The sequence below is a fragment of the Phocoena phocoena genome, chromosome 15 (assembly GCF_963924675.1).
Source record: "Phocoena phocoena chromosome 15, mPhoPho1.1, whole genome shotgun sequence".
Taxonomy (NCBI): domain Eukaryota; kingdom Metazoa; phylum Chordata; class Mammalia; order Artiodactyla; family Phocoenidae; genus Phocoena; species Phocoena phocoena.
In genome coordinates this window covers 928,003-955,996 of record NC_089233.1, presented here as the reverse complement: position 1 = coordinate 955,996, position 27,994 = coordinate 928,003, and the positions used below count along the sequence as shown (strand labels likewise).

At 66.1% G+C, this 27,994-nt stretch overlaps 1 protein-coding gene across 1 annotated transcript; it reads left to right on the top strand.

The window, feature by feature from the left end:
• The first annotated feature begins 4 nt into the window (after nucleotides 1–4).
• On the top strand, nucleotides 5–27,964 carry INTS1 (integrator complex subunit 1). Its single transcript, XM_065892068.1, has 47 exons — nucleotides 5–62; nucleotides 645–935; nucleotides 3,204–3,400; nucleotides 3,489–3,626; nucleotides 3,874–4,033; nucleotides 4,179–4,284; nucleotides 4,380–4,566; nucleotides 4,651–4,796; nucleotides 4,891–5,032; nucleotides 5,260–5,436; nucleotides 5,994–6,102; nucleotides 6,703–6,823; nucleotides 7,251–7,328; nucleotides 7,933–8,090; nucleotides 8,726–8,822; nucleotides 11,068–11,159; nucleotides 11,339–11,399; nucleotides 12,246–12,443; nucleotides 12,719–12,848; nucleotides 13,106–13,285; nucleotides 13,372–13,521; nucleotides 13,909–14,088; nucleotides 14,167–14,271; nucleotides 15,247–15,414; nucleotides 15,490–15,601; nucleotides 16,497–16,658; nucleotides 17,302–17,448; nucleotides 17,748–17,846; nucleotides 18,091–18,215; nucleotides 18,579–18,833; nucleotides 19,330–19,489; nucleotides 19,729–19,869; nucleotides 20,035–20,209; nucleotides 20,299–20,425; nucleotides 21,152–21,282; nucleotides 21,774–21,861; nucleotides 21,954–22,180; nucleotides 22,399–22,522; nucleotides 23,470–23,603; nucleotides 23,991–24,183; nucleotides 24,679–24,806; nucleotides 25,046–25,158; nucleotides 25,904–26,017; nucleotides 26,887–26,957; nucleotides 27,307–27,398; nucleotides 27,561–27,670; nucleotides 27,849–27,964. Exons 1-47 carry the CDS (start codon nucleotides 5–7, stop codon nucleotides 27,962–27,964), a joined length of 6,573 nt encoding a protein of 2,190 aa, XP_065748140.1.
• The last annotated feature ends 30 nt before the right edge of the window (nucleotides 27,965–27,994 follow it).

Genomic DNA, 27,994 nt, shown 5'->3' with positions numbered 1-27,994 from the left:
CAGAATGAACCGGGCCAAGCCCACCACCGTCCGCAGGCCCAGCGCTGCGGCCAAGCCTTCGGGTGCGCGACCTCTCCCGGCGGCGCGGCTTCGGGGCTTCCGGCCTGGCTCCTCTGTCGGGTCGCGGCTTCGTTTACTCCGAGCCGAACGCGGTTTCCAGGAATGGGGTCTCGAAGGGCAGCCCTTGGTCCCGGCGGCTCTGGGAGTCGCGAGCCGGGAGGAGGGGGCAGCACAAACACAGTGGCTAAAAGCAGGCTGGAGCCAGACTGGCCTCAGCCCCGCGCTTTGCCACTCCAAGCTGTGTGGCCTTGGGCACGTTACTTAACCTCTCTGTGCCTGGTTGTCCTCACCTGTAAAGTGAGAGTAACGCTGCCTGTTCCAGAAACTCGTTGAGGGTTAAGGGGACTGACACTTGTCCACAAGAGGTGGCCTGGTCTGTAGTAAGCTCTGTGTGGCTGGCTGTCGTTGCTTCCGTCATACGGTCCCAGCTCTGCCGTGGACTTGCTGGGTGACTGGTTTCTTGCCTCCCCCAGCCCTTGTTTAATCCCCTCAGAAATCACAGGAGGTTGGAGTTGGTCTCGGACACCCTTTCCACCTCGGCCACTGTGTGAAGGTGCCCGTTTCTCCATGTCTCTTCTCTGCAGGGCACCCTCCTCCAGGAGACTTCATTGCTCTGGGCTCGAAGGGTCAGGCCACTGAATCGAAAACGGCATCCACCCTGCTGAAGCCTGCCCCTTCCAGCCTGCCCTCGGAGCGCAAGCGGGATGCTGCGGCTGCTCTGGCGGGCGCCTCGGCCCTGACCGGGCTCACCAAGCGCCCAAAACTCTCCTCCACACCCCCTCTGAGTGCCCTGGGACGCCTGGCTGAGGCCGCAGTGGCAGAGAAACGTGCTATCTCTCCCTCGATTAAGGAACCGTCTGTGGTCCCGATTGAAGGTAAAGTCAGCCCCTGACGTCCCCCAGAGGATGTAGCCCACGCCTTGTCTGTGCACCAGGGGTTTGGAACGGCCACTTCTGGCTTAGCACTGTAGGTGGAGTGTAGGTTCTTTGGAGAATGGAGGCCAGGAGTCATCTGCAAGTTTGTTTTTCAAAGCACCTCTCGTAAGGGTGCCTTCACCCCACTGTGCTTCAGATTCTGTGACAGCGATGGGAAGTGCTTGTGTCGCTCAGGGCAAGACGGCACAGGTAGATCTGGGGCCCGAATGGGCTGCTGCCACGTAGCAGGAGCAGCGTTGATGGCGCGCGTCCCGGTGGCCTTCTCTGTGAAGCAGACAGGGCATGTGCCAGGGCCTCCTGGATTGGAAAGCCTTGTACGGATTTCCATTGTCCCAGCTCCGGGGGCGGAGCTGGTGTGAGGCTGATGCACTCCTGGGGGCCGCCAGCGCCTGCCCTCTGGGAACGGGCTCGCTCCACGGTGACGGGCTCTGCTCTGAGCATGGGGGGTACAGGGCAGCGTACCCAGACAGGTGCTGTTCTCGTAGCCTGTACGTCTCGTGAGGACCGCTCTCCCCCCGGGACGAGGAGGTTTGTGCTGCCTCCTCCTTTCTCCCGGCTCCTGACAATGAAGGCCTTACCTCCCTGCTCTTATTCTCTTAGCTGGAAAGGTAACACGACAGCATTAAAGACAGCTTATAGCTGATCCACAAGCCCGCTGTTTACACGAAAGCTTTTAATTTTGTGTGCCCCTAACGTTCCCTTACTTTTCTGTACCATCTTTCCGTTGATTATTTCTAGTGGCCCCACGAGGCCCTGTAGATCAGGTCTGTTAAACATCACACCAGTCCCAGGTGTTGAGCGTACAGGTGCTCACGGGACAGCGTCCGGAGAGGGAAGGCCCATCAGGGAACCAGAGCGTGAAACTGAGCCTGAAAGGCTGGATGGGATCTTAACAGGCAGTGCAGGCTGTTGGAGGAGAAACCACTGAGGGGAGGCCCGCGTCCTGGAGCGGGACCTGTGCTTGGGGAACGGGGCACGCAGTGGCCAGAGCCGAGGCGGAGGACGGGGCTGGAGCAGTGCTTTGGGAGCTGAGTCAGACCCTCGGTTCAGGGCCCTCCGCTGGTGGCTGGTGCCCGTCAGGCCTGGAAGCGCTTGCGGGGCCGAGTCCTGACTCAGGCCACGGTCGTCTGCGCTGCTGGCTGTGCTTCGGTATTGTTTTACCATTGCGTGACTCCCAGAAAAGGTGGCTTTGAAGGTTGGATGGAATACGATTCTGAAAAGCACGTCCAGAACGATAACGTATTTTACAAACACCTTTAGCAGAACGGAGAAAAGGCTGACTTGAGCTACTTGTAGCATGTGGTGCTTGGAACATCTCCACGGCCAGGACGTTCCGTAGCTCTGGTCCATCTTTCCTGCCTATTTGTCATTTTCCCCGGCACACAGAAGGCACTCAGGGGCTACTGTTGAATTCTCTGTCTTCAGTGCAGTTAAGTTAGAAATCAGTAACAACGCCTCCTTCCATTGTTTGGGTATCCAAAAACACAATCCTAAAAAACCCCTTGGGTCAGAGAAGATATCGTAATGGAAGTGAGAAAATAGGTAGAACGCAACAGTCACAAACGCAGCGCAGAGCAAACATGGGTTGGAGCCGAAGCCCAGCCGAGAGGGACCCTCAGAGGAGCGTGGACTCAAGTGCGGGCAGGGGCTGTGCCGGAGCTGCGGTTCCCGTCGGAGAAGGAAGGTGGGGGACAGAGGACGCGCGCACGGAAGTGAAGAGGAAAGGGGTGGAGAGCAGAGCAGAGGGCAGCTGTGTAGGAAGAGGTTCGAAGCCCCCAGTGGGTTCCTTGCAAAGACAGAGCAGAAAAGCCTCTGCGGGACAGACCCAGGGAGGGACGGCAAAGAAGCGGCCACGACAGAAGAGAAGGAAGGCTGCGGGTGCATCGTGCTGGCTAACTTAAAAGCTTAGGAAAAATGTCCAACTTGTAGGAAAGTAGGTGTCTCAAGAACAGATCACCCTTGGGTAGCCGTGTGGGTGTGGCGAGAGGGCCGTGGTGGCACCTGGCTAAGGCCGACCCTTCGTGGTCTTGGTCGTTCCCGCGGGTCGGGGCAGCATCTGCCCGGCGTCGGCCTCCTGGGAGACCGGCTCAGCCCTGAGACCCTCGCCGGCCGGTCTCTGGTGGTTGGCCCAGTCAGCCCGTGGCCTGGGGCCCCCGCGAGCCTCTGCGCGGAGCTGCCTGCCTGACAGGGCCCCGTCTCCCCCGCCAGTCCCACCTGCGGTGCTGCTGGATGAGATCGAGGCGGCCGAGCTGGAGGGCAACGACGACAGGCTGGAGGGAGTGCTGTGCGGGGCCGTGAAGCAGCTGAAGGTCACGCGGGCCAAGCCGGACAGCACCCTGTACCTGAGCCTCATGTACCTGGCCAAGATCAAGCCCAACATCTTCGCCACGGAGGGGGTCATCGAGGTGAGGGCCGGGCGTCCCCTCCTCCATCCTGGGAAGGGGCAGGTGGAGGCAAGACGGGCCTCCCCGGCCACCACGCCGTCTCTCGCAGGCTCTGTGCAGCCTCCTGCGGCGGGACGCCTCCATCAACTTCAAGGCCAAGGGGAACAGCCTGGTGTCCGTGCTGGCCTGCAGCCTCCTCATGGCCGCGTACGAGGAGGATGAGAACTGGCCCGAGATCTTTGTCAAGGTGAGTGGGCCTCTCCCAGGAGGTCGCCGCTGCGGTGAAGGGGGCACAGGGCCGTGGGAGGTGGGCTGCGCCGCTGGAGCCCCGGGGCGAGAGAGGGGCAATTGAACGCGTTCTTCCTGGAGGGCTGTGTCTGGCGGCCCTGCTCCTGTCCGCTGGGGCCCTGGGGAAGCACCCGGCTCGCTCGTTCCCGCGGCGCCGCTGGGACGTGGCAGAGGGCAGGCAGGAGGTGCAGGCCTCGTCCTCACAGGTGTACATTGAAGACTCTCTGGGGGAGCGGATCTGGGTGGACAGCCCGCACTGCAAGACCTTTGTGGACAACATCCAGACGGCCTTTAACACCAAGATGCCCCCCAAGAGCGTGCTGCTGCAGGGGGAGGCGGGGCGCAGCGGAGGGGAACTCAGTGCCGGTGAGAGAGGCTGGGCGGCCGGGCCGGGGTTCCCCGCGGGAGGGGCCGGGGCGGTTCGCCTCCCTCCGCGGCGCCAGGCACCACCGGGGGCGTGGGTGCCCGAGGGCCAGCTGGGCGCACGTATCCACGAGCCGCTCGTGTGCAGGGAGCAGCCCCCACCCCTCCCTCACAGAGGAGGAGGACAGCCAGACGGAGCTGCTGATCGCGGAGGAGAAGCTCAGCCCGGATCAGGAGGGCCAGCCCATGCCCAGGTAGGTGCACTGCGCGCCCCGCCCTGCCAGGCCCCGCCCCGCGGAGGGCCCGCGCGCCGCCTTCCCGCCCGCCTGCCTTCCCCCCTCTGGCCTAGGTACGAGGAGCTGGCGGAGAGCGTGGAGGAGTACGTCCTCGACGTGCTACGCGACCAGCTCACCCGGCGGCAGCCCATCGACAGCGTCTCGCGGAACCTGCTGCGGCTGCTCACCTCCACCTGCGGCTACAAGGAGGTGCGGCTGATGGCGGTGCAGAAGCTGGAGATGTGGCTGCAGAACCCCAAGGTGAGGGGCGCCGTGCGCGCGGGGCCCTGCCGGCGGGCCAGGCCGCGGGGCTGACGCGTCGCCCCCGCCCCGGCCGCCCCACAGCTGACGCGGCCGGCCCAGGACCTGCTCATGTCCGTGTGCATGAACTGCGGCACGCACGGCCCCGAGGACGTGGACGTCATCTCCCACCTGATCAAGATCCGCCTGAAGCCCAAGGTCCTGCTCAACCACTACACGCTCTGCGTCAGGTGCGCCCGGCGGGGGGGCGCGGGGCGGGGGGCGCAGGGCGGGGGGCGGCAGGCGGGGGCCGCCCAGCCACTCCGGCGCTTGGTCCGCGTCCAGGGAGCTGCTGAACGCGCACAGGGACAACCTGGGCACCACCATCAAGTTCGTGATCTTCAACGAGCTCTCCAACGCCCGGAACCCGAACAACATGCAGACCCTGTACGCCGTGCTGCAACACAGCTCTGCCCAGGCGCCCAAGGTGCGAGCCTGGCGTGGCCTCGCGCCCACGACTCCCGCCCCGCGCCCGGCGTGGTGCCAAGCCGTGTGCGAGAGGCTCGGGGGTGGGGAGGCCGGGGGCCGGGCCTGGACGTGCAGCGGGAGCTGGCGGGGGCCTCGTCCGGGGGCTCCGGGAAGACCTCCCGCAGCCTGGTGAGGACGGAAGCTGGCGGGCGGCCCCGGCAGCTGCTGGCGCTCTCTGTCCCCCAGTTCCTGGCCATGGTGTTCCAGGACCTGCTGACCAACAAGGACGACTACCTGCGGGCCTCGCGGGCCCTGCTGCGCGAGATCATCAAGCAGACGAAGCACGAGATCAACTTCCAGGCCTTCTGCCTGGGGCTCATGCAGGAGCGCAAGGAGCCCCAGTACCTGGACATGGAGTTCAAGGTGGGCGGCCCCCAGGCCCGTGCGGGTTGCCTAGCGCTCGGGTCCCGCCCAGCGGTTTCCCCTGCGCTGTCCGGAGTGCACCTGGCTGTGACTGGTGCCCCGTGTGCACGGTGGCCCATCCCGGAGGCAGCGGGGGCTGCATCCTGCGAGGTCCAAGGAGGGACTGGCCGGGTGCCCCCCGGGGAGCCGGTGACCTCGGGGCTGGGGCAGCCAGGGCGACGCAGATGGTGCACAGAGGGCCGTAGATTTTGGGGTGTTTGGGGGCAGCGGGAGGTGCCGCTGGAGAGCAGGACTTGGGGCCGGGGGTGGAGGGTCTTGAGTGCCATGTGGGCAGGTCGGCAGACAGCCCACGGGGTGGTCCTCTCCTCGGGAGGGCGGGCTTCGTCCAGCTCTGTTGGCTGAGCCTCCTCCCTGCCTGTGGCCCGGCCTGGCCTTGCTGCTGGCCGGTTCTTGGTCCCAAGGCCTCCTTCCGTCCAGCGTCCTCCTGTCCCGGTGGCTCGTGTGCCCAGGACCTGGGCAAGGGATGCAGACCCCGCTGAGCTGGGCTGTGCTTGCAGGAGCGCTTTGTGGTGCACATCACAGACGTGCTGGCCGTGTCCATGATGCTGGGCATCACGGCCCAGGTGAAGGAGGCCGGCATCGCCTGGGACAAAGGAGAGAAAAAGAGTAAGGCTCCGGGCCTGGCAATGGTGGGTGCTTCCGCGGCTGTAGGCCGTCCCCGAGGCCCAGGCAGGGAGCGGGAAGGGGCGCTCCCACGGCACAGCTCCGAGAGACCGAGGGAGCTTGTGGAACCTGCTGGTTCCTGTTCCTCCCATCTGGGCTGAGAACACCAGCTCCTGGTCCAGGCCCGTTCTCTGCTTGGATGGTTTGTTCACGTGGATCCTGGTGCCGTTGTGAAGGCATTTCGGGCTCGTGGCCCTTGGGCCAGGGGTAGGTGGGGAAGCAGGGCGGTGGTGTTCGGGTCAGCCGGCTTTGGTTCATGGCTGATCCTGGGGAGGCCTGGCTGCACAGGCCCCTTAAGCGATTGGCTGAAGGACACTTGGAACCTGAGGGTTTCAGTTCCCCGAGTTGCCCTGGGCCTGTGAGGGTGGTCAGGTGTTCACTGAACCTTATCCTAGCCGAGTTCCCCACTCCGTCTCCGGTCTGCCTTCCTCACCTGCAGACGGTGCGGAATGCTTGTGCCGCCCAGGCCTCCTTCCTGCGCCTGGCCTTGAGCTAGACCCTCTGGCTGCCGTGCGGGCTCTGTAACTGTCTTGTACCCCGCAGACCTGGAGGTGCTGCGCTCCTTCCAGAACCAGATCGCCGCAATCCAGCGGGACGCCGTCTGGTGGCTGCACACCGTCGTCCCCTCCATCAGCAAGCTCGCCCCCAAGGACTACGTGCACTGGTACGGCCGCTGCTCTTCTGCTCGGGATGAGCAGCCACTCCCTGGTCTGACTGGTGACGAGTGACAGGGCTCACCTCATAGGTGACAGGCCACCGGCTCGCACTAGCCTCTTAGGAACCAGAGGGGCTGGTGGGCAGCAGCCGACCCTTGTGTGGTGTCAGGGCCTCGGGCAGAGCCTTCTCCTACAAGGGGAGGTGGGGTCCCGTCTGACCAGGGTTGGGAGCCCCCTGCTGGGGGGCTCTGTCACCTGCCAGCCGCCCAGGCCTTATTGGGGGGTGGCTGGAGGCCCTCCAGAGGTGCCATGGGGTTGCCGAGCTCAAGAATCGGGCGGTCCCTCTGCACGTGCGGCTTCGCAGCCCGTGGGGGCTGACAGGGTTGGCGGGGGGCCCTGTCTACTCCAACCCTGATGCCTCTCTCCACCCTGCAGCCTTCACAAGGTGCTCTTCACAGAGCAGCCCGAGACCTACTACAAATGGGACAACTGGCCACCCGAGAGTGACCGCAAGTGAGCACGCCTTCCGGCCCTGGGCCACGAGGGCTGCCCAGGCCAGGCTCACTGAAGCCAGCCCAGAGACTGTCTGGTCTTGGTCAGGGTCACCGTCCCTGTCCCGCCTGGCACACCCTGTGCCGCTTTTCCCAAGGGTGTGGTGTCTCTGCTACATCACCTGCAGCCCTCCCGGGGACTCAGCCGGTGCCTGTGCCCTGGGACTCCCCAGCTCCCTGCCCCTCCTCGCTTCCAAGCAGCTGCACGCGCGTGTTGCCTCCCTCAGCCAGTGTCGTGCTCTGTCCCCTGAGCCTGGGGACACCCTGCCCTGTGCTGACAGGCCGCTCCCGTCCGTCCCCACTGTGGGCCCGGTCAGCGTGCTCATCTCACACCCGCCTGTGCTCCACGCCCGTCTCGTGTCACAGCTCGGGGGCTGCGGGACGAGGCTGGGCTCCCCTCACATCCCTCCTCAGGACGGCGGGGCGTGGTCCACAGGGGCATCGGGCACAAGTGGCCACGGGGAGGGTGGGCGGCTGCTCCCTCCTCGCCCGCCGTGGGGGTGGGCGGCCCCGGCGGGTTTGGGGTGGGCTCCCGCCAGCCCAGCCTCTCCCTGCTGTGCCCGCAGCTTCTTCCTCCGCCTCTGCTCAGAGGTTCCCATCCTGGAGGACACGCTGATGCGCATCCTGGTCATCGGGCTGTCACGGGAGCTTCCACTGGGCCCCGCCGATGCCTTGGAGCTGGCCGACCACCTGGTGAAGCGGGCTGCAGCCGTGCAGGCCGACGGTGAGGGCCTCGGGCTTTGTCCCGCCCCCTGTGGGTGACGGCCTCCTGCCACTGGGCTCCACCCCCGCTGCTGACCTCATGGGCATCGGACATCAGGCTGTGCGTGTGTCTTGGACGGCACCCTCGTCCTTAGGCTAATTCTGGAGCTCACCCTGGACTTGTGCCCATTCCCATGTGGTTGAACTTCGGCAGGAGTGTGTGTCTCTCGCCTCTTTAACGGGCCACTGCGGTGGCCTTGTGCAGAGCAGTCCCTGTTCTAGAGCGTACGTGTGTCCCGTTGCCGATGGGCCTGGAGCGGACCCTTCAGTGTGGCGGGGCTCGCTGCCTCCCCGGGGGCTCTGCCCTGGTGCTTCTGCTCCAGAAACGGGCGTGGTCGCGTCTCGGCCCTGCCCCGAGCCCAGCGGCGCTGTGCTGCCCACGGTCCTGCCTGCTCCCCTCCAGCTCGGGTGCCACGTGGTGGAGACGGGCCCCGGCTCCCCAGGCCAGCTCACGCTGGCTGTGTGTCATTGCATCCTGCCGTGTGCCCGTGTCGTCCCCGGCCCCCGCTGCCCCGTCTCCTCGCTCTCTGATGTCCACAGCCTGAGTCTGGGCCTGGACATCCACCGAGTGAGCCGTGTGTGGTTTCTGGTTTTCAGATGTGGAAGTGCTGAAGGTGGAGAGGATCCAGCTGATCGACGCTGTTCTGAACCTGTGCACCTACCATCACCCGGAGAACATCCAGCTCCCGCCTGGGTAAGGCTCCAGGGGCCCGTCCACAGACTCCCACGAGGCTGGGCCATGCAGCGAACGACCCAAGGCCTGGTTGACTGCCGTCACCTGGGTCTCTGACCTGCTCCCTTTTTGGTCTTTGTCACTTAGATGCTTGTTTCCTGCGTGTGAACACATTCACGGTGTTTTCTAGGCAGCAGTGAGCTCGTGCTGTTTCCTTAAGCCGCTTGACTGAGATATGGCTCTCATTTCTCATAGGTTTCACTCATCTAAAGTTTGTGATTTGGTGCTTTTAGTACATTCGTGGGGTTGTGCAGCCATTGCCAGCCTAACTTTAGAACCACGTCCCCTTAAGGAACCTGTTCCCGCCAACTGTGGCTCCCCGTCCCCCCGCCCCCAAACCCACAGGCCTTAGACCCCACGAATCAACTCTGTCCCTGTGGATTGGACGTTTTCGGACACTTTATGTAAACAGAGTCATAAAGCGCGTGGTCCTGTGTGGCTGGCTCCTTGCACTGAGCGCCACGTGTGCGGGGTCCCTCCGACTTTTAGTTTTTGCCCCTGTACTCTGTCCCTCCCTGTGGCCAAGCGCAGGCACTGCGTTTTGTTGATCTGTCTGCTGGTTGACGCCCACTTAGGTTGTTTCCACTGTTGTTAACCATGCTGCTGGCAACTCCACGGATACGTTTTTGTGAGGATGTATGTTTTCAGTTCTCGCGAGGATACCCAGGAGTAGAATTGCTGGGTCACGTGTTTAACCTTTTGTGGAACCACCAGACTTTCCCACAGCGGCTGCACCGTTTCACTTTCCCAGCAGAGGGTCCGAGGGTTCCTGTTTCTCCACATCTTTGCTGAGACTGATGGTCCATCTTTTTTAGTCGTTTTAGTGGGTGTGAAGTGGCATCTCATTTCGGCTTTTTTTCTTTTTTGGCCGCAGCATGTGGGATCTTGGTTCCCTGACCAGGGATCAGACCTGTACCCCCTGCAGTGGAAGTGCAGAGCCCTAACCAGTGGACCGCCAGGGAAGTCCCTCATTTTGGCTTTGATTTCCATTTCTGTAATCGCTAGTGACGTCGAGCAGCTTTTCACGTGCTTGTGGCTGTTTGAACACCTTCTTTGGAGAGATGTCTATCTGAGTCCTTTGCCCAGTTTTAACTGGGTTGTTTGAATATTTGTTGTTGGATTGTGAGGGCTCTTTATAGGTTCTGGAGTGAGACCCTTAACACACCTATAATCTGTAGATATTTCCCTTCTTAGTGCCGTTTGAGACACAAAAGCTTTTTAATCCTGATAGGGTGCAGTTCATGTTTCTTCGGTTTCTTGGGTCTTCGTGTCACGCGTAAGAAACCATTGCCTCATCTGAGGTGTCAAAGATCTACTCCTGTGTTTTCTCCTGAGAGTTTTATGGTCTTAGCCTTAACGTTTAGGTCTGTTATCCAGTTTGAATTTATTTTTGTATACGGTGTGAGGTGCGGCTCTGACTTCATTGTTTCACGCGGATGAATCATTGTCCTTTATGGGTAACCAGTTGACCTTAAACATATAGGTTTATTTCTGGATCCTCAGTTCTGTTCCATTGACCTAGATGCCTGTCCTCACGCCCACACTTCTGTCTTCATTACTGTAACTTTGTGCTGGGTTTTGAAATTGGGAAGTGTGGGTCCTCCAATTTTATTCTTTTTCAACATTATTTTGGCTTTTCTGGGTCTTCGCGTTTCCATGTGAATTTTAGGGTCATCTGGTCAATTTCCACAAAAAAGCCAACCAGGATTGTGGGGGGACTGTGTCCAAGCTGTAGACGAGTTTGGGGAGTGTTGCCAAGTCATCATATCAGATTTATTTCATTTTTCCTAACAGCTTCTTAGCTGCTTTCGGTCGCATCATCTGAAAGGACTGTTATTACGATAGCACGATGTGTTGCTTTTGAAAGTTATGGTTACGCGTTGACGGATACTGGGGTGTTTTCTGGTTTTCTGACGCAGAGAATGACAACAGTAGTTAGCACTTTCCCCTGTTCCCGCGCTGTAGGGTGGGAGGCCAAGGCTGAGGGAAGTAGGGCACGTGTCCCGGAGCCCAGGGCTGGGGTGTGGGCCTGAGCGGTGTGCTGGATACAGCCATGCACATCCTGGGGCTGCAAGTCCCAGAGAGGAGTTACTGAGGCTCCAGTGCTGACGTTCGGGTCTGTGAAGCGGCTGCCGCCATGGCCTGGACCCGTTCCCGTCCAGGACCTCCTGGCCCGAGGCTGAGCCATCGACACCTTGCGTCCCAGGTACCAGCCTCCGAACCTCGCCATCTCCACCCTCTACTGGAAGGCGTGGCCCCTACTGCTGGTCATCGCCGCGTTCAACCCAGAGAACATCGGTGAGCCCCCTCTGGCCAGCCGTGGTCCCCTGGGCCGGTGTTGACCTTTCCCTCTCCTGGGCGTCCTGCATGTCGGGACCTGGAGCAGAGCCTGGCTGGGCACTGGAGGGTGGGCGTGGGAGGGGGTGGGTCTTCGGCCGGGAGTCCCAGCTACCACCTGCTGTCGCCTTGCTCCCTAGGCCTGGCCGCCTGGGAGGAGTACCCCACACTGAAGATGCTCATGGAGATGGTGATGACCAAGTAAGTGGCTTGCCGCTCTGGGACCGGGAGGGCGGGCCCACCGGTGCTACGCTGGGAGCGGGGCGCGCTGGGCCTCCCGCTGCTCTGCTGTCTCCCTACTCTGCGCGGCTGCCCCCTCGCTGGACTGGGGGCAGTGGGATCAAGCGACGCCATGTGCTGTGGGGCCCTGGGCCCTCCTGGGCGGCACGCGTGTGTGTGCTGTGCTCCTGCAGCGGGGATGGGTGCAGCCTGCCGGCGCACTCGGGGGCAGCGAGGGTCGCCGCGGGACGCTGGCTGAGGTGGAGCGGAGCCTGAGGCCGTGGCGTGTGGGAACCGTGGGGTCTGGGTGCGGCCCGAGGCTGCACCTGTCCGGGCCGTCCTGTGGCTGTCTCAGGAAGCTAGGTTAGATTTTGAACACGTGACAGGAGTCCAGCTGTTTGTGCCCCCAGAAAGCCACGTGTGTCTTTGAAGCCGTGAGTCGGCCTGGGGTGCCCTGTGTGCCCTGGGCCACATGGCCTGTTGGAAAGGGTCCAGGGGTCCCATGTGGCCATCCCGGGCAGACGCCGCTCGGGTCCAGGATCCTGACACGTTGGCTGATTTTGGAGGCACCAGCACTCAGCTGTGTGGGAAGAGAGGGTGGCCGGCTGTGGGCTCTGAGGGCTGCCCACCTCCCTCATGGGGGTCTGACTGTGACCGTGTTGCCGACGCTTCCCCCCCTCCCCCCCGGGTCCCTTCCACAGCCTGACGGCTCGAGCTGGGCCTGGGCGAGGGACGCCGCCCTAAGTTCTGACCCCCGACCCTGAGCGCCGCCTGGTGGCAGCCAGCCTCTGGTGGCCCAGCGACAGGTTCCTCCTGCTTGGTCCCCAGCAATTACTCGTACCCACCGTGCACCCTGACGGACGAGGAGACCCGGACTGAGATGGTCACCCGAGAGCTGCAGGTCTCGCAGCGAGAGAAGCAGGAGATCCTGGCGTTCGAGGGGCACCTGGCCGCTGCGTCCACCAAGCAGACCATCACTGAGAGCAGCAGCCTGCTGCTGTCCCAGCTCACCAGCCTTGAGCCCCAGTATGCGCGGCGCGGAGCTCGGGCCGGGCCCGGGCTGGCAGGGGCGGGCGGGGGTGCCGCGTCCTGGCCGCTGTCCTGGTCCTCCGCGCGGCTGGGCGATGGTGGAGCCGAGAGCCCCCCGTGGCTGGGCCAGGAGGGGAGGGACCGCGGGCCTCGGGGAAGACGGGCAGCTGCCCACAGGTGGGAGGCAGGCGGCCCCGCCCTCACCCGGCACTGTCGACTGGGGAGCAGTGCGCTTGCGGCTTCGACACGCTTGGGTCATGTGGAACTTTCAGAGGGCCGCCCCGGAGGCCTCCCCCTCACGTCCTGGATCAGGTGAAAGGCCTCAACCAGTCCCTCCGCCTCGGGCACCTGCTGTGTCGGAGCCGGAACCCGGACTTCCTCCTCAACATCATCCAGAGGCAGGTGAGTCCCGCTGTGGTCTGGGAGAGGAGGCTGGCTGCAGGCGGGCGGGCGGGGAACCTTCTAGGGGCGTCAGTGCGCTGCGGCGTTAGCTGAGACCGTGGCCAGAAGAGGGCACACCCGGAGACAGGGCTACATGGCGACGGGCTCCCGGGCACACACAGGGCCGCTTCGGGAGTCCTCGCTGGGGGCGGGCAGGTGGGTCGGGGGGCCGCGGCAGCCTTAGCCGGAAGAAGCCGTGCGGCTGCCGCCCCGCCCAGGCTTCCTCCCAGTCCATGCCCTGGCTGGCCGACCTGGTACAGTCCAGCGAGGGCTCCCTGGACGTGCTGCCCGTGCAGTGCCTGTGCGAGTTCCTGCTGCACGACGCTGCCGACGAGCCCGCCTCCGGGGAGGAGGAGGAGGAGGGCGAGAGCAGAGAGCAGAAGGCCAAGAAGCGGCAGGTGGGCGCCCAGCCCCGCCCCAGCCCCGCCCCCCCCCCCCCCCCCCGGCCCTGGAGACCCACCCTGAGGGGCCCCTGTCCCTGCAGAGGCAGCAGAAGCAGCGGCAACTGCTGGGCCGCCTGCAGGACCTGCTGCTGGGCCCCAGGGCCGACGAGCAGACCACGTGTGAGGTGCTGGACTACTTCCTGCGGCGCCTCGGCTCCTCCCAGGTGGCTTCCCGGGTGCTGGCCACGAAGGTGAGGTGGCCGGTCTGACCCGCTCCTCCCCGCGCACCCCTGCTCTCCCCGTTTTTGTTAAGATGGGAATTTTTGCTCACCCAGACGTATTCTGGCTGACTCCTGGGCACAGAAAGGCTGCAGTCATGAGCTTCGCAGGGCTCAGAGACCTTTTTCCCCGTGTGGGCCCCTTCCCTGGGTGGTACTGGGAAGCGTCCCGAGAGCAGCTCAGTGGCCGCCTGCCGTGCTTCCCGAGGCGCTGGCGACGGTTTTCCAGGGGAGCCGGCCCGTGCCCCTTCCGCCCCAGGTGAGGTCGCTCCCGGCGCACCACGCCTCTGCCGGGAAGCGGCCCTCGCGCGTGGCTCTGAGGGAGTGGTGGCCCCGAGAACGGCGCGTGTCTGCTTGCAGGGCCTGTCCCTGGTGCTCTCGGAGGGCAGCCTGCGTGACGGGGAGGAGAAGGAGCCCCCCACGGAGGAGGACTCGGGCGACACGGACGCGCTGCAGGGCTACCAATGGCTGCTGCGAGACCTGCCCAGGCTGCCTCTGTTCGACAGCGTCAGGACCACCACCGCCCTGGCGCTGCAGCAGGTGAGGGGCCGCGGGGCGGGCGGCGGGCTGCACTGCCGGGCATGCGCTCACACGCCCTCCCTCCCCCCCACTCCCCAGGCCATCCACATGGAGACGGACCCGCAGACCATCAGTGCCTACCTGGTCTACCTGTCCCAGCACACGCCCGTGGAGGAGCAGAGCCAGCACAGCGACCTGGCCCTGGTGAGGGGGGCAGGGCTGGGGGACACCGACCAGACCAGTCAGGATGCAGGGCCAGCAGGGCCACACCTCGGCTGTGGGCTCTGAGCGCCCAGCTGCCTTGCCGGTGACCCTCTGTCCGGAGCAGGGGTCGAGGGCAGGAGCCCCCAGTGCCCTTGTGATCATCCAGGCCTGGTCGCCTCTGTGGCTCTGGGCTGCGGGAGGCGTGGCTTGGCCAACCCAGGAGGCCAAGGGGCAGGAGGCCGGCCCAGGAGTCTGCGGCTGGGGCCTGCATCCCGCTCCCTGCTGGGGAGGCCCTGTGAGCCGAGCACATGCCCGTTTTCTACTTCGTCGTCCTCTCTTCCGGCCGTCTTTCTTCTGACCTTGCTCCCCTGTTAGCGTGTCCGCTGACAGTGATGGAGGCCCTGGGTCTTTGTAGAATGAGTGAGTGGACGGAGTGAGGGAACGGGCTGAAGACAGAGGTCGGTGGGCAGGGGGATTCTGTCCAAGCCTGGGTTCCTCGTCGAGGGGCTGGACGGTAATAAAAGTCTGGGGCTGGAGGCCTCGCCCTTCTGAGTCTGGTCCAGGGGCCAGCCTGCCCCGCGTCACTGCTGTAGGTTTCAAGTTAACGTGGTGTCCGGCTGTTTGCAGACGGCCTTTCCCTTTGGGTCTTGAGAAGCGTGTGTTACTGTCGCTCGAGGGCAGATGGCGCCGTGCCCCATGCCTCGCGCTCCTCTCCGAGCGAGCGGGGCCGGCCCTCTCCAGGGAGCCTGTCACGTCTTGCTGCCCCTCCCGCCCGCTTGGCACTTGACAGCCCTGCGCGGCTGCGGGGCTCTCCCTGCGTGTGGGCCCTTCCGTCCGTCATCGGCCTGCTGCCCGGTGGCGGGGGGTGGTTGTGCAGAGCGGACGTGGCATTGGGGCGGCCTTCCGAGGGGATGGGGCTGTTGGCCAGGCGCGGCTGGAGGGGGCCCCACGCCCTCTGATGCCGCGCTCCCCCAGGACGTGGCCCGGCTCATCGTGGAGCGCTCCACCATCATGTCCCACCTGTTCTCCAAGCGCTCCTGCGGCGCCGGGTCGGACGCCGTGCTGGCCGCCCTGCTCTCCATCTTCTCCCGCCACGTGCAGCGCATGCGCAAGAGCAAGGAGGGCGAGGAGGTCTACAGCTGGGTAAGGCGGGCGGGCGCCCCGGGCCCGGCCCCGTGGCCCTCGCCTCGGCCCGCTCACCGCCTCCTCTCCCTCCAGTCGGAGTCGCAAGACCAGGTCTTCCTGCGCTGGACTAGTGGGGAGACGGCCACCATGCACATCCTGGTGGTCCACGCCATGGTCATCCTCCTGACGCTGGGGCCGCCCCGCGGTGAGCAGCCCGCGGGCGGTGGGGCCTGGGTCTCCCGTGGCGGTGGACCCCCTTCCCTGCCCGTCCTGGGGGCGCACGCGAGAGCCTCCACGTGGCGGGACCCCGTGCACTGCCGACCCTTCCGATCCACAGGCTGGGGTGTCCAGACTCCTTGCCTCCTCAGCCCACACGCTGTCCTGTCGTGAGGTGCACGCGGGTATTGCTGGGCACCTCTGTGCCTGCTCCTCTTTGCACTGTGGTTTCCGGAGGTGGAGGTGTCCACACCGGGCTCTCCAGCCGAGGGGACGCTGGTGCCCAGAGCAGTGAGCCCCAGGTCCTCTCCACAGGCCTGGGGTGTGGCCCTCGGCTCGCTGGCCGTGGGCTGTGTCCAGAGCCGGCTGATCCTCCGGCCTCCTGGAACCTCTCTGCCTGGCAGCCTCTCCTTCCCTCCTCCGTGGCTGACGCTGTGGGCTGCTCTGCCACTTACTTGTGTCCAGGGGAGGCTGGCCTTGTGCCGGCCTGGCCTACTGGCTGCCCGGGGCTTTGCGCAGCCTGAGCCCTGGAAGGAGCCGGTTTGGCCAAGCCCACAGAGCCCAGAGAGCCTGCTGGCCCCAGCCTCACACCGTCCCCTGGGCGGCCGGGCCAGCTCTGCACTTCCGTTTCCTCAGCCGAGGCGGGCCGACGCCGCGGTTGTGAGGATTACACAAGTCAACTGTGCAGAGCCTCTGTCGCCGGGCCGCGCTCAGCTCTTGGTAGATTCTCCTCCATCCTCTGAAGCCCCAGTTCGCACCTGTAAACCGAGGACGTGCTGGCCTTGGCCTTCAGCCTTCAGTGCGGCCGGAGCTCCTAGGGTGGCGAGGTCTGGGAAGGCCTCGCTGAGGCGGCCCTGGTGCTTGCCCTGTCGTCTCTCCCGAAGCTGGTGACGGCGAGTTCCAGGCGCTGCTGGACATCTGGTTCCCGGAGAAGAAGCCCCTGCCCACGGCCTTCTTGGTGGACACGTCGGAAGAGGCGCTGCTGCTGCCCGACTGGCTGAAGTTGCGCATGATCCGCTCGGAGGTTCCGCGCCTGGTGGACGCCGGTATGGCTTGGGCGCGGCTCGAGAGGGCAGAACCGGGCCTTGCCTCCTGCTGTGGGCCTGGGTGTGTGTTCTAGCTGTTGCCCGTGAGAGAGGACGGCTCGGGGGCCTCTGGTGGGTTCCGGGGCGTCTGTTATTCAGCAGATGTTTGTGGAGCTGTCAGTGCCCTGACAGGTGCCCGCAGGCCCTTGTGGTCAGGCGGGGAGGCTGAGAGCCTCCAGTGAGAAGTGGTGCTGGAGGAGGAACGAAGAAGACCAAGTGGTCCAGGGATTCGGAGGGGAGGAGGAGGGGCTGGGGCCTCCGAGCTGGTTCTGGGGTGCAGAGTGGCCTCGGGCAGTCTGCAGTGAGGAGGAAGGGCATCCGCCCGTGGTCAGCATGGTATCCAGCAGGGGTGGCAGGCCGGGCAGTTTGGGGGGTGGCTTGGCTGGGGGGTGGCTTGGCTTGGGAAGCGCAGCAGGACACACTCAGGGGAGCCTTGACTCTGAGCTGGAGGGAGCGCAGGGCTGGCCCGCAGCCTCAGGACGCAGGGTGGGGGGCCTGAGGACCCAGCAGCCACACTTGGAGCTGCCCTCTGGGCCCTGGGCCCCGCCAGGCCCCGCGGGCCAGGGTCACCAGGTGGCAGTCGCTGAGTGAGAGCCACCCTCAGCCCTGCAGGACCTGGAGCCCCAGCAGCTGCTGCTGTTCGTGCAGTCCTTCGGCATCCCTGTGTCCAGTATGAGCAAACTTCTCCAGTATCTGGACCAGGCGGTGGCCCACGACCCCCAGACCCTGGAGCAGAACATCATGGACAAGAGTGAGAGCCGGGGTCCTCGCCCGAACACCCCGGGCCCGCCGTGGGGCTGCGGTTGGAGAGCCAGGCTGTGGGTGGAGTGGAACAGCCCCAGGGCAGGGACTGCGAGCAGGAAGGTGGAGCTGCGTCCACCCCTCGGGTTGGAGGGTGGAGGGAGCTGCGGGCGCTGCCTGATTCTCTGTGGAAAGAGCCTGTCGCCCAGCTTCCCGGGTCCTGGGGAGGCTTGGAGCTCTGCGGGCACCGTGCGGAGAGCTTCCCTCCTCCCTGGGGGCCCGTGTTTACCTGTGGCTGCCCCCCTGCAGATTACATGGCTCACCTGGTCGAGGTCCAGCACGAGCGAGGGGCGTCCGGAGGCCAGACTTTCCACTCCCTGCTCACAGCCTCCCTGCCCGTCCGGCGAGGTACCCACCCATCCCGGCTCGCACGGCCACTCGGGAAGCGTCTGCTTCTGCCCGGCGTCCGGGCTCCTGTTTATGGGCCCACGGGCGAGGCTGGGGGTCCCGGGGAGAGAGCCCTCTGCAGGGCCTGGGAGCCCGCTCCTCTCTGGGCGGTGGGCCGCCGGGCGAGCCCGGCCGTGGTCGGCATGGTCCCCGCCACAGCTGGCCGTGATGGCCTCTCAGCCGCCCTGCTCTTCCTTCCCTGCAGACAGCACGGAGGCACCGAAACCCAAGAGCAGCCCAGAGCAGCCACCGGGCCAGGGCAGGCCCCGGGCCGTGACACAGGTGCGGGTTCTGGGCCCCGAGGACGACCTGGCCAGCATGCTCCTGCAGGTACGGCCCCCTCTGCCCCGGCCCCTCCTCCCGCCTGGAATCCACAGCCAGGGGTTCCCTGGGCACGTGTGTTCTCGCCCCCTCCTCATGGTGACAGGCGCTGCAGAGCAGTGGTGTGCGCTTTCCATCTTCACGCTTACACGCCCGTATGCGCATGTGTGTGCCTTTCCTGGGCCTGTTGCCATGGGCCTCGTCCCAGTCCTTGGCCCCCACCCCACGCCCCTCAGGAGAGTCTGCTGGGGACCGGGCACGCCAGTGCCAACTGCCGGCAGCCTCTGTGGGGTCGGGGTGTGGGCTGAGAGGATGGCTCTGGGGAAGGCCCCACCTGGCAGCCGCGTGGTCCTGATGGCTGCCTCTCTCCAGATCTTCCCGCTGAGCCCGAGCCCGCGGTGGCAGAGCTCCAGCGCGCGCCCTGTAGCCCTGGCGCTGCAGCAGGCCCTGGGCCGGGAGCTGGCGCGAGTCCGCCAGGGGAGCCCCGAGGTGCCAGGCGTCGCGGTGCGCCTCCTGCAGGCCCTCGCCACCCTGCTGAACTCCCCGCACGGCGGCGCCCTGGTCATGGTCATGCACCAGAACCACTTCCTCGCCTGTCCTCTGATGCGCCAGCTCTGCCAGTACCAGGTAGGCCCTGGCACGGCCCTGCGCCTCGCTCCCCGAGTCCCCGCGCCCGGGCTCTGCCTCGCGTGGCCAAGGCCCCCGTCCCGTCCCCCAGGCTCGGGGCTCCTGTGGCCAGGCCTGCTCGGGCCCCGGCTGACCGGGTGCCCTGACGCTGTCCCGTGGCCTCAGCTCTTGCCCCTAAGTGAAGAGACGCAGCTTTTGCTGCGGATCTGGGGGTACGTCCCCTGCTCCTGTGACAGAAGCTTCCCGTGAGCATGTTGGGCTTTCACCACATCCCCCACCTGGTTTCGGTAGTTTTGCCACGTTCGCCTTACTTGCCCCTGTGCGTGCCCACGTGTGTGCTACCTCCTTGGTCGTTTCTCTCTGAGCCCTGTGAGGACAGGAGGCAGCAGACCCCTCATGGGCTGTGGGTATGGGCGCTGGAGGGGCCCCCGCTGTGGCAGGCGGGATGGTTCCGCCCGGCCCTGGTCCTGTCTGAGCCGTGCTGCGCTGTCCCCAGCGCTGTGTGCCCCAGGACACCGGCTTCTCGTCGCGCTTCCTCAAAGTGCTCGTGCAGACCCTGCAGTGGCTGGACAGCCCTGCCGTGGAGGCCGGGCCTCTGCAGGCCCAGCTCAAGCTGTTTGCCGCCCAGTACTCGGCACGGCGCCGGATCAGCGATGGTGAGGCAGGGTCAATGGTGCCGGCGGGGGTCCTGGGCTCTTGGCCGTCGCGTCGGGGGGACCGGGGCCTTGTTCCCAGATGGGTCCCGGGTGGCGTCAGGGTGAGTGGGGCCCAGAGGTTTGGGGGTCGGGGCACTGGGAAGGCCCCCCGGGGGGAGCGTATGTGTGGGAACCGAGGGGAGTCGCCTGCCCGGCACCCCTGGCAAGAGTCCCGTGGGTCACACAGCGCTCCCCTGCAGTGCGAAGCGGGTTCCTGCACCTGGCAGAGGCCCTGACGTTCCGCGGGGACCCGGAAGTGGTCAGCTCCACCATCCGCGCCATCGCGGCCACCCTCAAGTCTGGGGAGGGGTGTGACGTGGAGCCCGAGCTTATCAGCAAAGGTACTCGAGCCCCGGGCGCCCCAAAGACCCCGCCTCGCCGCCCCGCATACAGGTCCCTCTCCTGGGCGCCCCCAGAACAGGGCCCAGGGGCGGGGCTCTCTGTCCTCGCGTCCGGTGGCCCCCCGAGCTGGAGTGACACAGGGGCCCTCTCTGCCCCACCCTCAGTCCTCCGGGGTCTGGTTGCTGTGAGGTCGCCTCACCTGGAGGAGCTGCTGGCCGCGATCTTCTCCGCTGCGTCCACCTTCCCGGCCTCGGGGCCCGTGTCCGTGGTGAGCTCACTGCTGCTGCAGGAGAAGGGGGAGCCCCCGGCCCTGGGGAAGCAGGACTCTGACGGCTGCAGGTGAGCCGGCGGGGCGGTGGCCGGCTGGGAGGGGGAGCGGGGGGCGGCCCTGGCCGGCCGTGTCTGAGCCCACCCCACCTTCCCTGCAGCCTGGAGGCTGTGTGGCTGGGACCCTGCTCGGGGCTCCTTGTCGACTGGCTGGAGATGCTGGACCCCGAGGTGGTCAGCAGCTGCCCTGACCTGCAGCAGCGGCTGCTGTTCTCCCAGAGCACAAAGGTGGGCCTCGTTCGCGCACGGCGCCCTGGGCCCACAGTCCGCCCGGCAGCCCCAGGGTGGGGTTGGCTCTCTTTCAGTTCCAGCAGATCCGAGGCCAGAGTCTCAGTGGCCAGACAGGTCCCATGTTTCCTCTGAGTGGGTCACCACAACTGGCCAGATCTGGCCACGGAGGCAGGCGGGGGGGTGGGTGGGTTGGTCCTTTGTGGGCTCAGGTCCTCACGGGGCACGAGGCGGTAGGGGGAGTGGAGCTTAGCACCCCGTGACGAGGGGTGGGGTCCTCAGAGGGGTCGGAGCCCACGTCAGGGCTCTGCGGGGGTGGTGGGGTCCCCTAGCTCATCTGGCCGTGGGGAAGGTGAGGAAACGCTGACCAGATGGCCGGGGAGGGGCTGGGCATCCCCTGCCTGTGATCCCACCGCGTGCTGGTGGGTCTGCGCTTCTGAGAGAGGCGGTCACGCTCCCGCGCCCCCCGCCTGCCCAGGTGTTCCCACTCCCAGGGTTTTGCTCGCGTGTCTCCTGGTCTCTGAGGAGTGGATTCGGTTCAGCCCGCGCTTAATCTGCGGAGTGACCGGCCGGGCTGGGTGGCTTCCCGGGCGGGAGCCTCGGGTCTGCCTCGAAACGGACACCTTCCTCTGCTCTGTGCTGGCACACGTGGGCTGTCACCTGCTGACGCTACCTGGCAGAGCCGTCAGCCCGGCGGGGACCATCCCAGGTTTCCTCCCTCCCCAGGGCAAAGGCCATCCTGGCCCGCAGGTGCCGTCTTTCCGACCCTACCTCTTAGCCCTGCTCACGCACCAGTCCAACTGGTCCACGCTGCACCAGTGTATCCACATCCTGCTGGGCAAGAACCGGGAGCAGAGGTGAGTCCCCCAGACCTCTGTCCCCCACCGGCAGGTCTGTTCCTGCCACAGGCAGCGTGGGCCTTGGGGTGCCATGTGGCAGCCGCCCTGCCCAGACTCCTCCAGGAGCCGAGTTCAGAGGGCAGTGTCGGGGGCCTTGGTGGGAGGGATCTGATCCAGCACCCTTCCCCCGGCGTCCTCAGGAACCGAGGCCCTCTTGCCTGGCCCGGTGTCCCTTCTCTGGGTGACCAGCAGGCAGACAGTCGGCTTCCCTGTCCTCCGGTCGCGTGAATGGCTGGCGTCTGTGCTGTGCTGCGGCGGTGCCAGAGGCCCCTGTGCGCGGCTGCGAGCGTGGGGCGGGGCGGGACTGACCTTAGCTTTGCCACTGTGAGCTGCAGAGGGGTCAGGTGGGGCGGCCCGCGGCCCCTGACAGCTGACCTGGGCCCCACTCCCCGCCTCCCTCTGCCTGGAGACACGCCTGGTGCTCAGCCAGGTCCCCTCGCTTCCTCCAGGTTTGACCCCTCGGCCTCCCTGGACTTCCTCTGGGCCTGCATCCACATTCCTCGAATCTGGCAGGGCAGGGACCAGCGCACCCCTCAGGCAGGTTTTGGGGTGTCCCCTGCCCACAGGGTGGGGTGGCGGGCGGACGTGGCGAGACGCGCCCGGGTCTGACCGGCGGTGCCTGGCTGCAGAAGCGGCGGGAGGAGCTGGTGCTGCGCGTCCAGGCCCCGGAGCTCATCGGCCTGGCGGAGCTGATCCTGGCGGAGGCAGAGGCCAGGAGCCAGGACGGGGACAGCAGCGCCTGCAGCCTTCTCCAGGCCCGCCTGCCCCTGCTGCTCAGCTGCTGCCGCGGTGGTGACGAGGGCGTCAGGAAGGTGACGGCGCACCTGACGAGCTGCATCCAGCAGTGGGCTGACAGGTGAGGGTGCGGGACCCCGGGCTCCGGAGCCCCCGCCTGTCCCCTTGCCCTTGTGCTGGGAGGCCGCCGCTCAGACGTGAGCACCGTGGGAGCGAGCCCAGGCCGCCAGTGGGGGTGGGGTAGGGCCGAGGGGCCTGGCACGCCAGCTCTGCACGCAGTGGGAACAGCGGCTCCCCGGTCCCGTGGCCACCCCGAGTCTGGTCTCTGGTCTCTCGCAGCATGCTGGGCAGGCATTGCCGAGACCTGCTCGTGTACCTCTACCTGCAGCGGCCAGACCTCCGGGTGCCTGTGCCTGGCGTCCTGCTGCACAGCGAAGGGGCCGCCAGCAGCAGCGTCTGCAAGGTAAAGCCCTCCGGGGTCACTGGGGCCGCCTTTGTCCTTCACTTGGAGGTAGAAATGCTAACTTCTCAGGTCTAAAGATAAAACAGGCACCTGGTGAGTGTCGATGGCACATCTGAGGGCAGAGCCTGCCCTGCCGCCCTCGCCTGTCCGACCTCTCGAAGGGTCTGGAAACGATCTTTTCCTCCTCCAAGAAGTCCTCTGGGTGTGGAGCCGAGGAGAGTGGGTGTCCCCCCTCGTTCCCTGATAAGGGACCGTTGACTGCAACAGGCCGGGTGGTGCGTGTGTGACGGTGTTGCATGCGTCCCAGCACCCCCATCCCTTCCCGGCTGCCTGCCGTGGTGCTGGCCTTTGGCCCAGCGTGGGTCCTCCGTGCGCGGGTCTGCGTGGCATCTGCCTTCACCTCCCTTGGGTGATGGCGGGGGAAGGGGGGTCTGGTGGGCCCCCTGCCCGTGTTCCCTGGGCTGGACCCTGGAGTCGGATCTGCTGCTTGCCCTAGCTTCCCGGGACGGGGAGGGAAGTTGATGTTTTTCCAGTTGTGCTTCCTTCCACTTTAGTGTGTTACTTGTTTTGCACTCGTGAAATTATGCTATATCTATCTGTAAGGTTGGTTTTTCTCGTCCAAGCTAACAGGGCTTTTATCCTGTTTGTGCGGAGAGGGTGACCTCACACACCATGTGCTGAGCTTGGCTGGGAGCTCTGGCCACGGCCTCTTGAGCCCCAAGAGCAGCAGAAGGCACTGGGGGAACAGGCGTCTCTGGGTCGCTGCACAGGTCCTTAGGGGCCACACCAGGGCCTTGGGGTCTGGGGGCCTTGGAGCAGGCCGCAGACTGCCCGGGGAGCCCCATCGTAGCCCCTGCGGCGGTGGGCGGCGAACTCGGCGGGGGGCGGACAGGTAGGGTGCGAGGGCTGCAGGCGGCCCCAGCTCTGACCACCCCCGTCCCTCCCAGCTGGACGGCCTCATTCACCGCTTCGTCACCCTCCTCGCGGACACCAGTGACTCCCGGGCGGCCGAGAACCGAGTGGCCGACGCCAACGTGGCCTGTCGGAAGCTGGCTGTGGCCCACCCCATCCTGTTGCTCAGGTACCGCCTGGCCTGTCCCACCTGCAGCCCGAGTGGGCACAGCTCGCTGTCAGGGTGCCCTCCCCGCCCCAGCCGGGAGCGGCTCCCACGTCAGGCGTTGCTGTAAGGTGGGCTCTGCGGCTAAGAGCAGGTGGACGGACACCGTGGCGGTGTCGCCACGGGCAGCCAGGGCCTCGGCTGCTTCCTGAGCTGGGTCTCAGGGCTAGGGGCCTGGTGGACGCGGGACAGGGTGGGTCAGGTGGGTGGCCCAGGACATCACGTGAGGTGGGGGTTAGCGGGCTCTGGGTGGTCTCCAAGTGCAAGTTGATGTCGGCCCTCGGAGCGGGGGGCGGGGAGCGGGGCCGGGGGAGACGGCCCAGGACCACCGAGCGCACACGTCGCCCCCAGGCACCTGCCCATGATCGCCGCCCTCCTGCACGGCCGCAGCCACCTCAACTTCCAGGAGTTCCGGCAGCAGAGCCACCTGACCTTCTTCCTGCACGTGCTGGGCATCCTGGAGCTGCTGCAGCCGCACGTGTTCCAGAGCGAGCACCAGGGGGCGCTGTGGGACTGCCTGCTCTCCTTTCTCCGCCTGCTGCTGGTGGGTGCCCCACCCACCCTCGGGGGCCCGGGCGTCCCCAGTGCCCGGTCCCTCTCCCTGTGCCCCTCTCAGCCGGTGCCCCTGCTCGCCCTGCCTGCTCCCTCCACCATTCTGAGCTCTCCCCATTCAGCTCGTGCCCCTTCTGCTCCCACGACTCTGGCAGCCCCTGTCTTCCTGACCAGGACTGAGGGTCCGTCCCCTTGTCCACCTGTGGCGGCTGGGTGAGGGCACAGCCCTTGGCTGCATCAGGGGCACGGCCAGGCCACCTGCCCGTCTGATAGCTTCACCCGGGGAAGGCCCCCAGCTGCTCACGTGCCTGGGGGGACCCCACGCTCCTCAGGGTTCATGAGGGACGAGGCGACTCCTGACCCTTAGGGACCTTAACGTGCTGCCCGGCAGAGGGCGGCGGCGGCGGTGTCCAGGGCGTGCTGTGAGGCTCCAGGGGGAGCGACGCGGGCAAGGCGGGATGCTTCCCCCCTCGCGCTTCCCTTGCAGAACTACAGGAAGTCCTCCCGCCACCTGGCCCCCTTCATCAGCAAGTTCGTGCAGTTCACCCACAAGTACATCACCTGCAATGCCCCGGCCGCCATCGCCTTCCTGCAGAAACACTCCGACGCGCTCCAGTGAGTGTGCGCGTCTGGCACGGCTCCTCTCCGGCCAGGGTCCCGTCGTGGCGGTGCTCAGGGCTGGGAGCTCCCAAGGGGCGTGCTGGCGGGGATAGACGCTGCCCACGGCGCCGGGGCCATTCTGAGCTGGCTTCCTCCTCCCTCGGCCCCCGGGGCACCTCCTGAGCCCCTGCCCACGGGGCCCTGCCTGCCTCCCACCTGTGGCATGGTCCTCACGGAGAACCTCGCTCCCCCAGTGACCTGTCCTTCGACAGCAGTGACCTGGTGATGCTCAAGTCACTCCTGGCGGGGCTGAGCCTTCCCAGCAGGGACGGCAGGGCTGACCGAGGCCTGGACGAAGAGGGCGAGGGTGAGTGGGGCCGGGGCTGCGGGCTGGACTGCCCTGGGCGTCCCTCGGGCATCGTTGGCCCTGGGTCCGTGACACGCGCAAAGCACCGAGTCGTGTTGTGGCCAGCGAGACCTACAGCACCTGCCCTCTGTGGGACCAACCAGGCCCCTCTGTTCTCTGTCCCCGTCCCCACCCTGGGGCCCCTACAGTGGGGCGACCCGGCACCTGCAGCATCGTGTCTAGCGGGCATGCGGTGGATTTGTGAATGGGCCGAGTGCCCGGGGGCCCAGGTCCAGTGCTGGCCCTTCACGGCCATTCTGCCCTGGTTTTGCCAAGTCGCTGGTGTTGAGTGTGACTCTTGGCCGTCCACGGACGCGCCTAGCACAGTGCTCTGCACGCAGGCGCCTTTATTGAGCACTTGCTGTGTGCCAGGGGCAGCAGGGAAGGCCACGCGCAGTGTGGTGGGTGAGAGGCTCGAGAGAGAAGTGCCGCGTCTCCCAGGCAGCTCCCAGCAGGCTCGTCGTTTTAGCACATTTATTGAGTGCCCGTTGTGTACCAGGCACCGTGCTCAGCCCAGGGCAGGGGCCGCACCTTTGGGGGTCTGGTGTGATTCCGGGCGCTGTTCAGCGAGGCTGCCCCTCGCTTACGCACATGGATCCCACGGCCTCGGTGTCGAGTGTGTCCGGGGCTCTCGGGCCCTCTGGACGGTGGCCAGGGGCGGGCCGTCCTCGTCTCCACCCGACAGCACTGGTCTCCTGTCTTGCAGACGAGAGCTCGGCTGGCCCCCTGCCTCTGGTCAGCATCTCCCTCTTCACCCCTCTGACCGCAGCTGAAGTGGCCCCCTATGTGAAGAGGCTTTCCCGGGGCCAGACGGTCGAGGGTAAGTTTGGGGGTTTGGCTCCCCCAGGCCCAGTTGGCCCCGCGGTGGGTGGTGGCCTCCCTTTCTGTCCCTGCAGCATCCTGGGTCCCACAGCGGCCCTTGGCCGTCCAGGCTTCTCCTGGGGGTTGGGGGGGGGCATCCAGAAGACAGCAGGGCCCCTGCCAGGTCCCGGGAGGGGCTGGGCTCTTTCCTCAGAGTGGGAATAGGGGTGGGTAGAGCGGGGGTTGGAGGGAGAAGCGGGGCTGGAGACTGGGGGCGGCTCCTCTGCTGGCCAGTGGCGCTGGGGAGCCCCCTGGAGTCCCCGTAGATACCGAGGAAGAGGGGCCTGGCGGGGAGCTGGCCGACAGCCCCTGGTCCCCTACGGGGGAGCCGAGGGCCTGGGTGGCCACCTGCGGGGAGGGGCAGGGCATGTCTGTGCAGTGTGGCTTCGGGGCAGACATCCGGGGGGCGCGGAGCAGGTGCAGATCCCTGGGCCCCTCAGAAACCTCTGAAAGCCTGGTCGACCAGCACCTCCGGTTTGGGGTCGCTGGCTCGGTAGTTGGGAAGTGAGCGGAACCCCCAGTGCTTTCTGTCCCAAGGTGCTGGGGGCCCCCTGGCCTGAGCAAGCACCAGGGATGCTGTGGGAGCTCCAGGAGGCACCGGCGCTGACGTTATGAGCAGCCGTGCTACACCTGTAGAACCAGGTCCTTCCACCAGAGCCTGTGCTGAGGCCAGGCCAGGGTCCCTGCCCGGCGGGTGTGCTGTGGGGCAGCGGGCTCTGGCCCCAGGACTCCACCACTCCTGCCTCTGGGCTGTGTGGGGGACAGGTTCGCCCCCGAGCCCAGCAGCTGCAGCCCGGCCCTCAGCAACACGCTTTCTACCCATTTTAGATCTGTTGGAGGTTCTGAGCGACGTGGACGAGATGTCCCGGCGGAGACCCGAGATCCTGGGCTTCTTCTCGGTGCGGGAGCTGCCATGTGCCCGGAGGAACTGGGACACGTGTCAGAGGCTGGGGCGGGAGGGCAAAGGCACGCTGGGCCCCGAACAGGGACGCCGCCCCCACCCTCCTTCCTGCTGGGCACCCAGCTCAGCCCGCAGCGGCTGGGCTTTGGGGGCGGGTGCCATGTCTGAGTGCGGCCCCGCCCCGTATGCTCAGTCCCGCCCAGAACTGAGGCGGCCGCTCCTCCGCTCTGCGCTGGGCCTCCTATGTGCTTCATGGGTGACGGGCGTGTGGAGGGGGCTGGAGGCCTAGGGAGCGGGGTCCCCTGGGCGGGAGGGTGGCCCTGCTGACACCACCGCCGCCCCCGCAGACCAGTCTGCAGCGGCTGATGAGCTCAGCTGAGGAGTCCTGCCGCAGCCTGGCCTTCAGCCTGGCCCTGCGCTCCATCCAGAGCAACCCCAGGTGAGCCGGCGTCACCCGCCACCACGGGCCGCCCGGTGCCCTGGGCCAGGCCTCCCACTCCTCCTGTCCGGTGGGGCCCGGCGCGGGGCTCTGGGGAGGCGTCGGGGCCTTGGCCGTCTTGGCACGGGGGGAGGTGCCAACCTGCGCACGTGGCTCTTCCAGCATCGCAGCCGACTTCCTGCCCACGTTCATGTACTGCCTGGGCAGCCGGGACTTCGAAGTAGCGCAGACGGCCCTCCGGAACCTGCCGGAGTACACCCTCCTTTGCCACGGTGAGTCTGCCCCGACCCCACCCACCCAGGCCCTGGCGCCCCCGGAGGCCTCGGCGCCGGGGGCCAGGCTCTCGGGGAAAGGCCAGAGGCTCCACTTCTGAGAGCTGCCCGGTGACCTGGCCGCCGCAGCCAGGATGTCAGGGCAGTGCAGCCTGACGGGATCTTCGTCTGTCCCCAGAGCACGCAGCCGTGCTGCTGCACCGGGCCTTCCTGGTGGGCATGTATGGCCAGATGGATACCAGCGCCCAGATCTCCGAGGCCCTGAGGATCCTGCACATGGAGGCTGTGATGTGAGCCGGGCCGCAGCCCGACTGCACGCCTGGT

Coding starts and splice junctions, on each gene's coding strand:
- INTS1 (XM_065892068.1), top strand. CDS start 5: ATGAACCGGGCCAAGCCCACCACCGTCCGCAGGCCCAGCGCTGCGGCC. Junction 6,103..6,702: donor GGACAAAGGAGAGAAAAAGA/GTAAGGCTCCGG, acceptor TGTACCCCGCAG/ACCTGGAGGTGCTGCGCTCC. Junction 12,444..12,718: donor CTCACCAGCCTTGAGCCCCA/GTATGCGCGGCG, acceptor TGGAACTTTCAG/AGGGCCGCCCCGGAGGCCTC.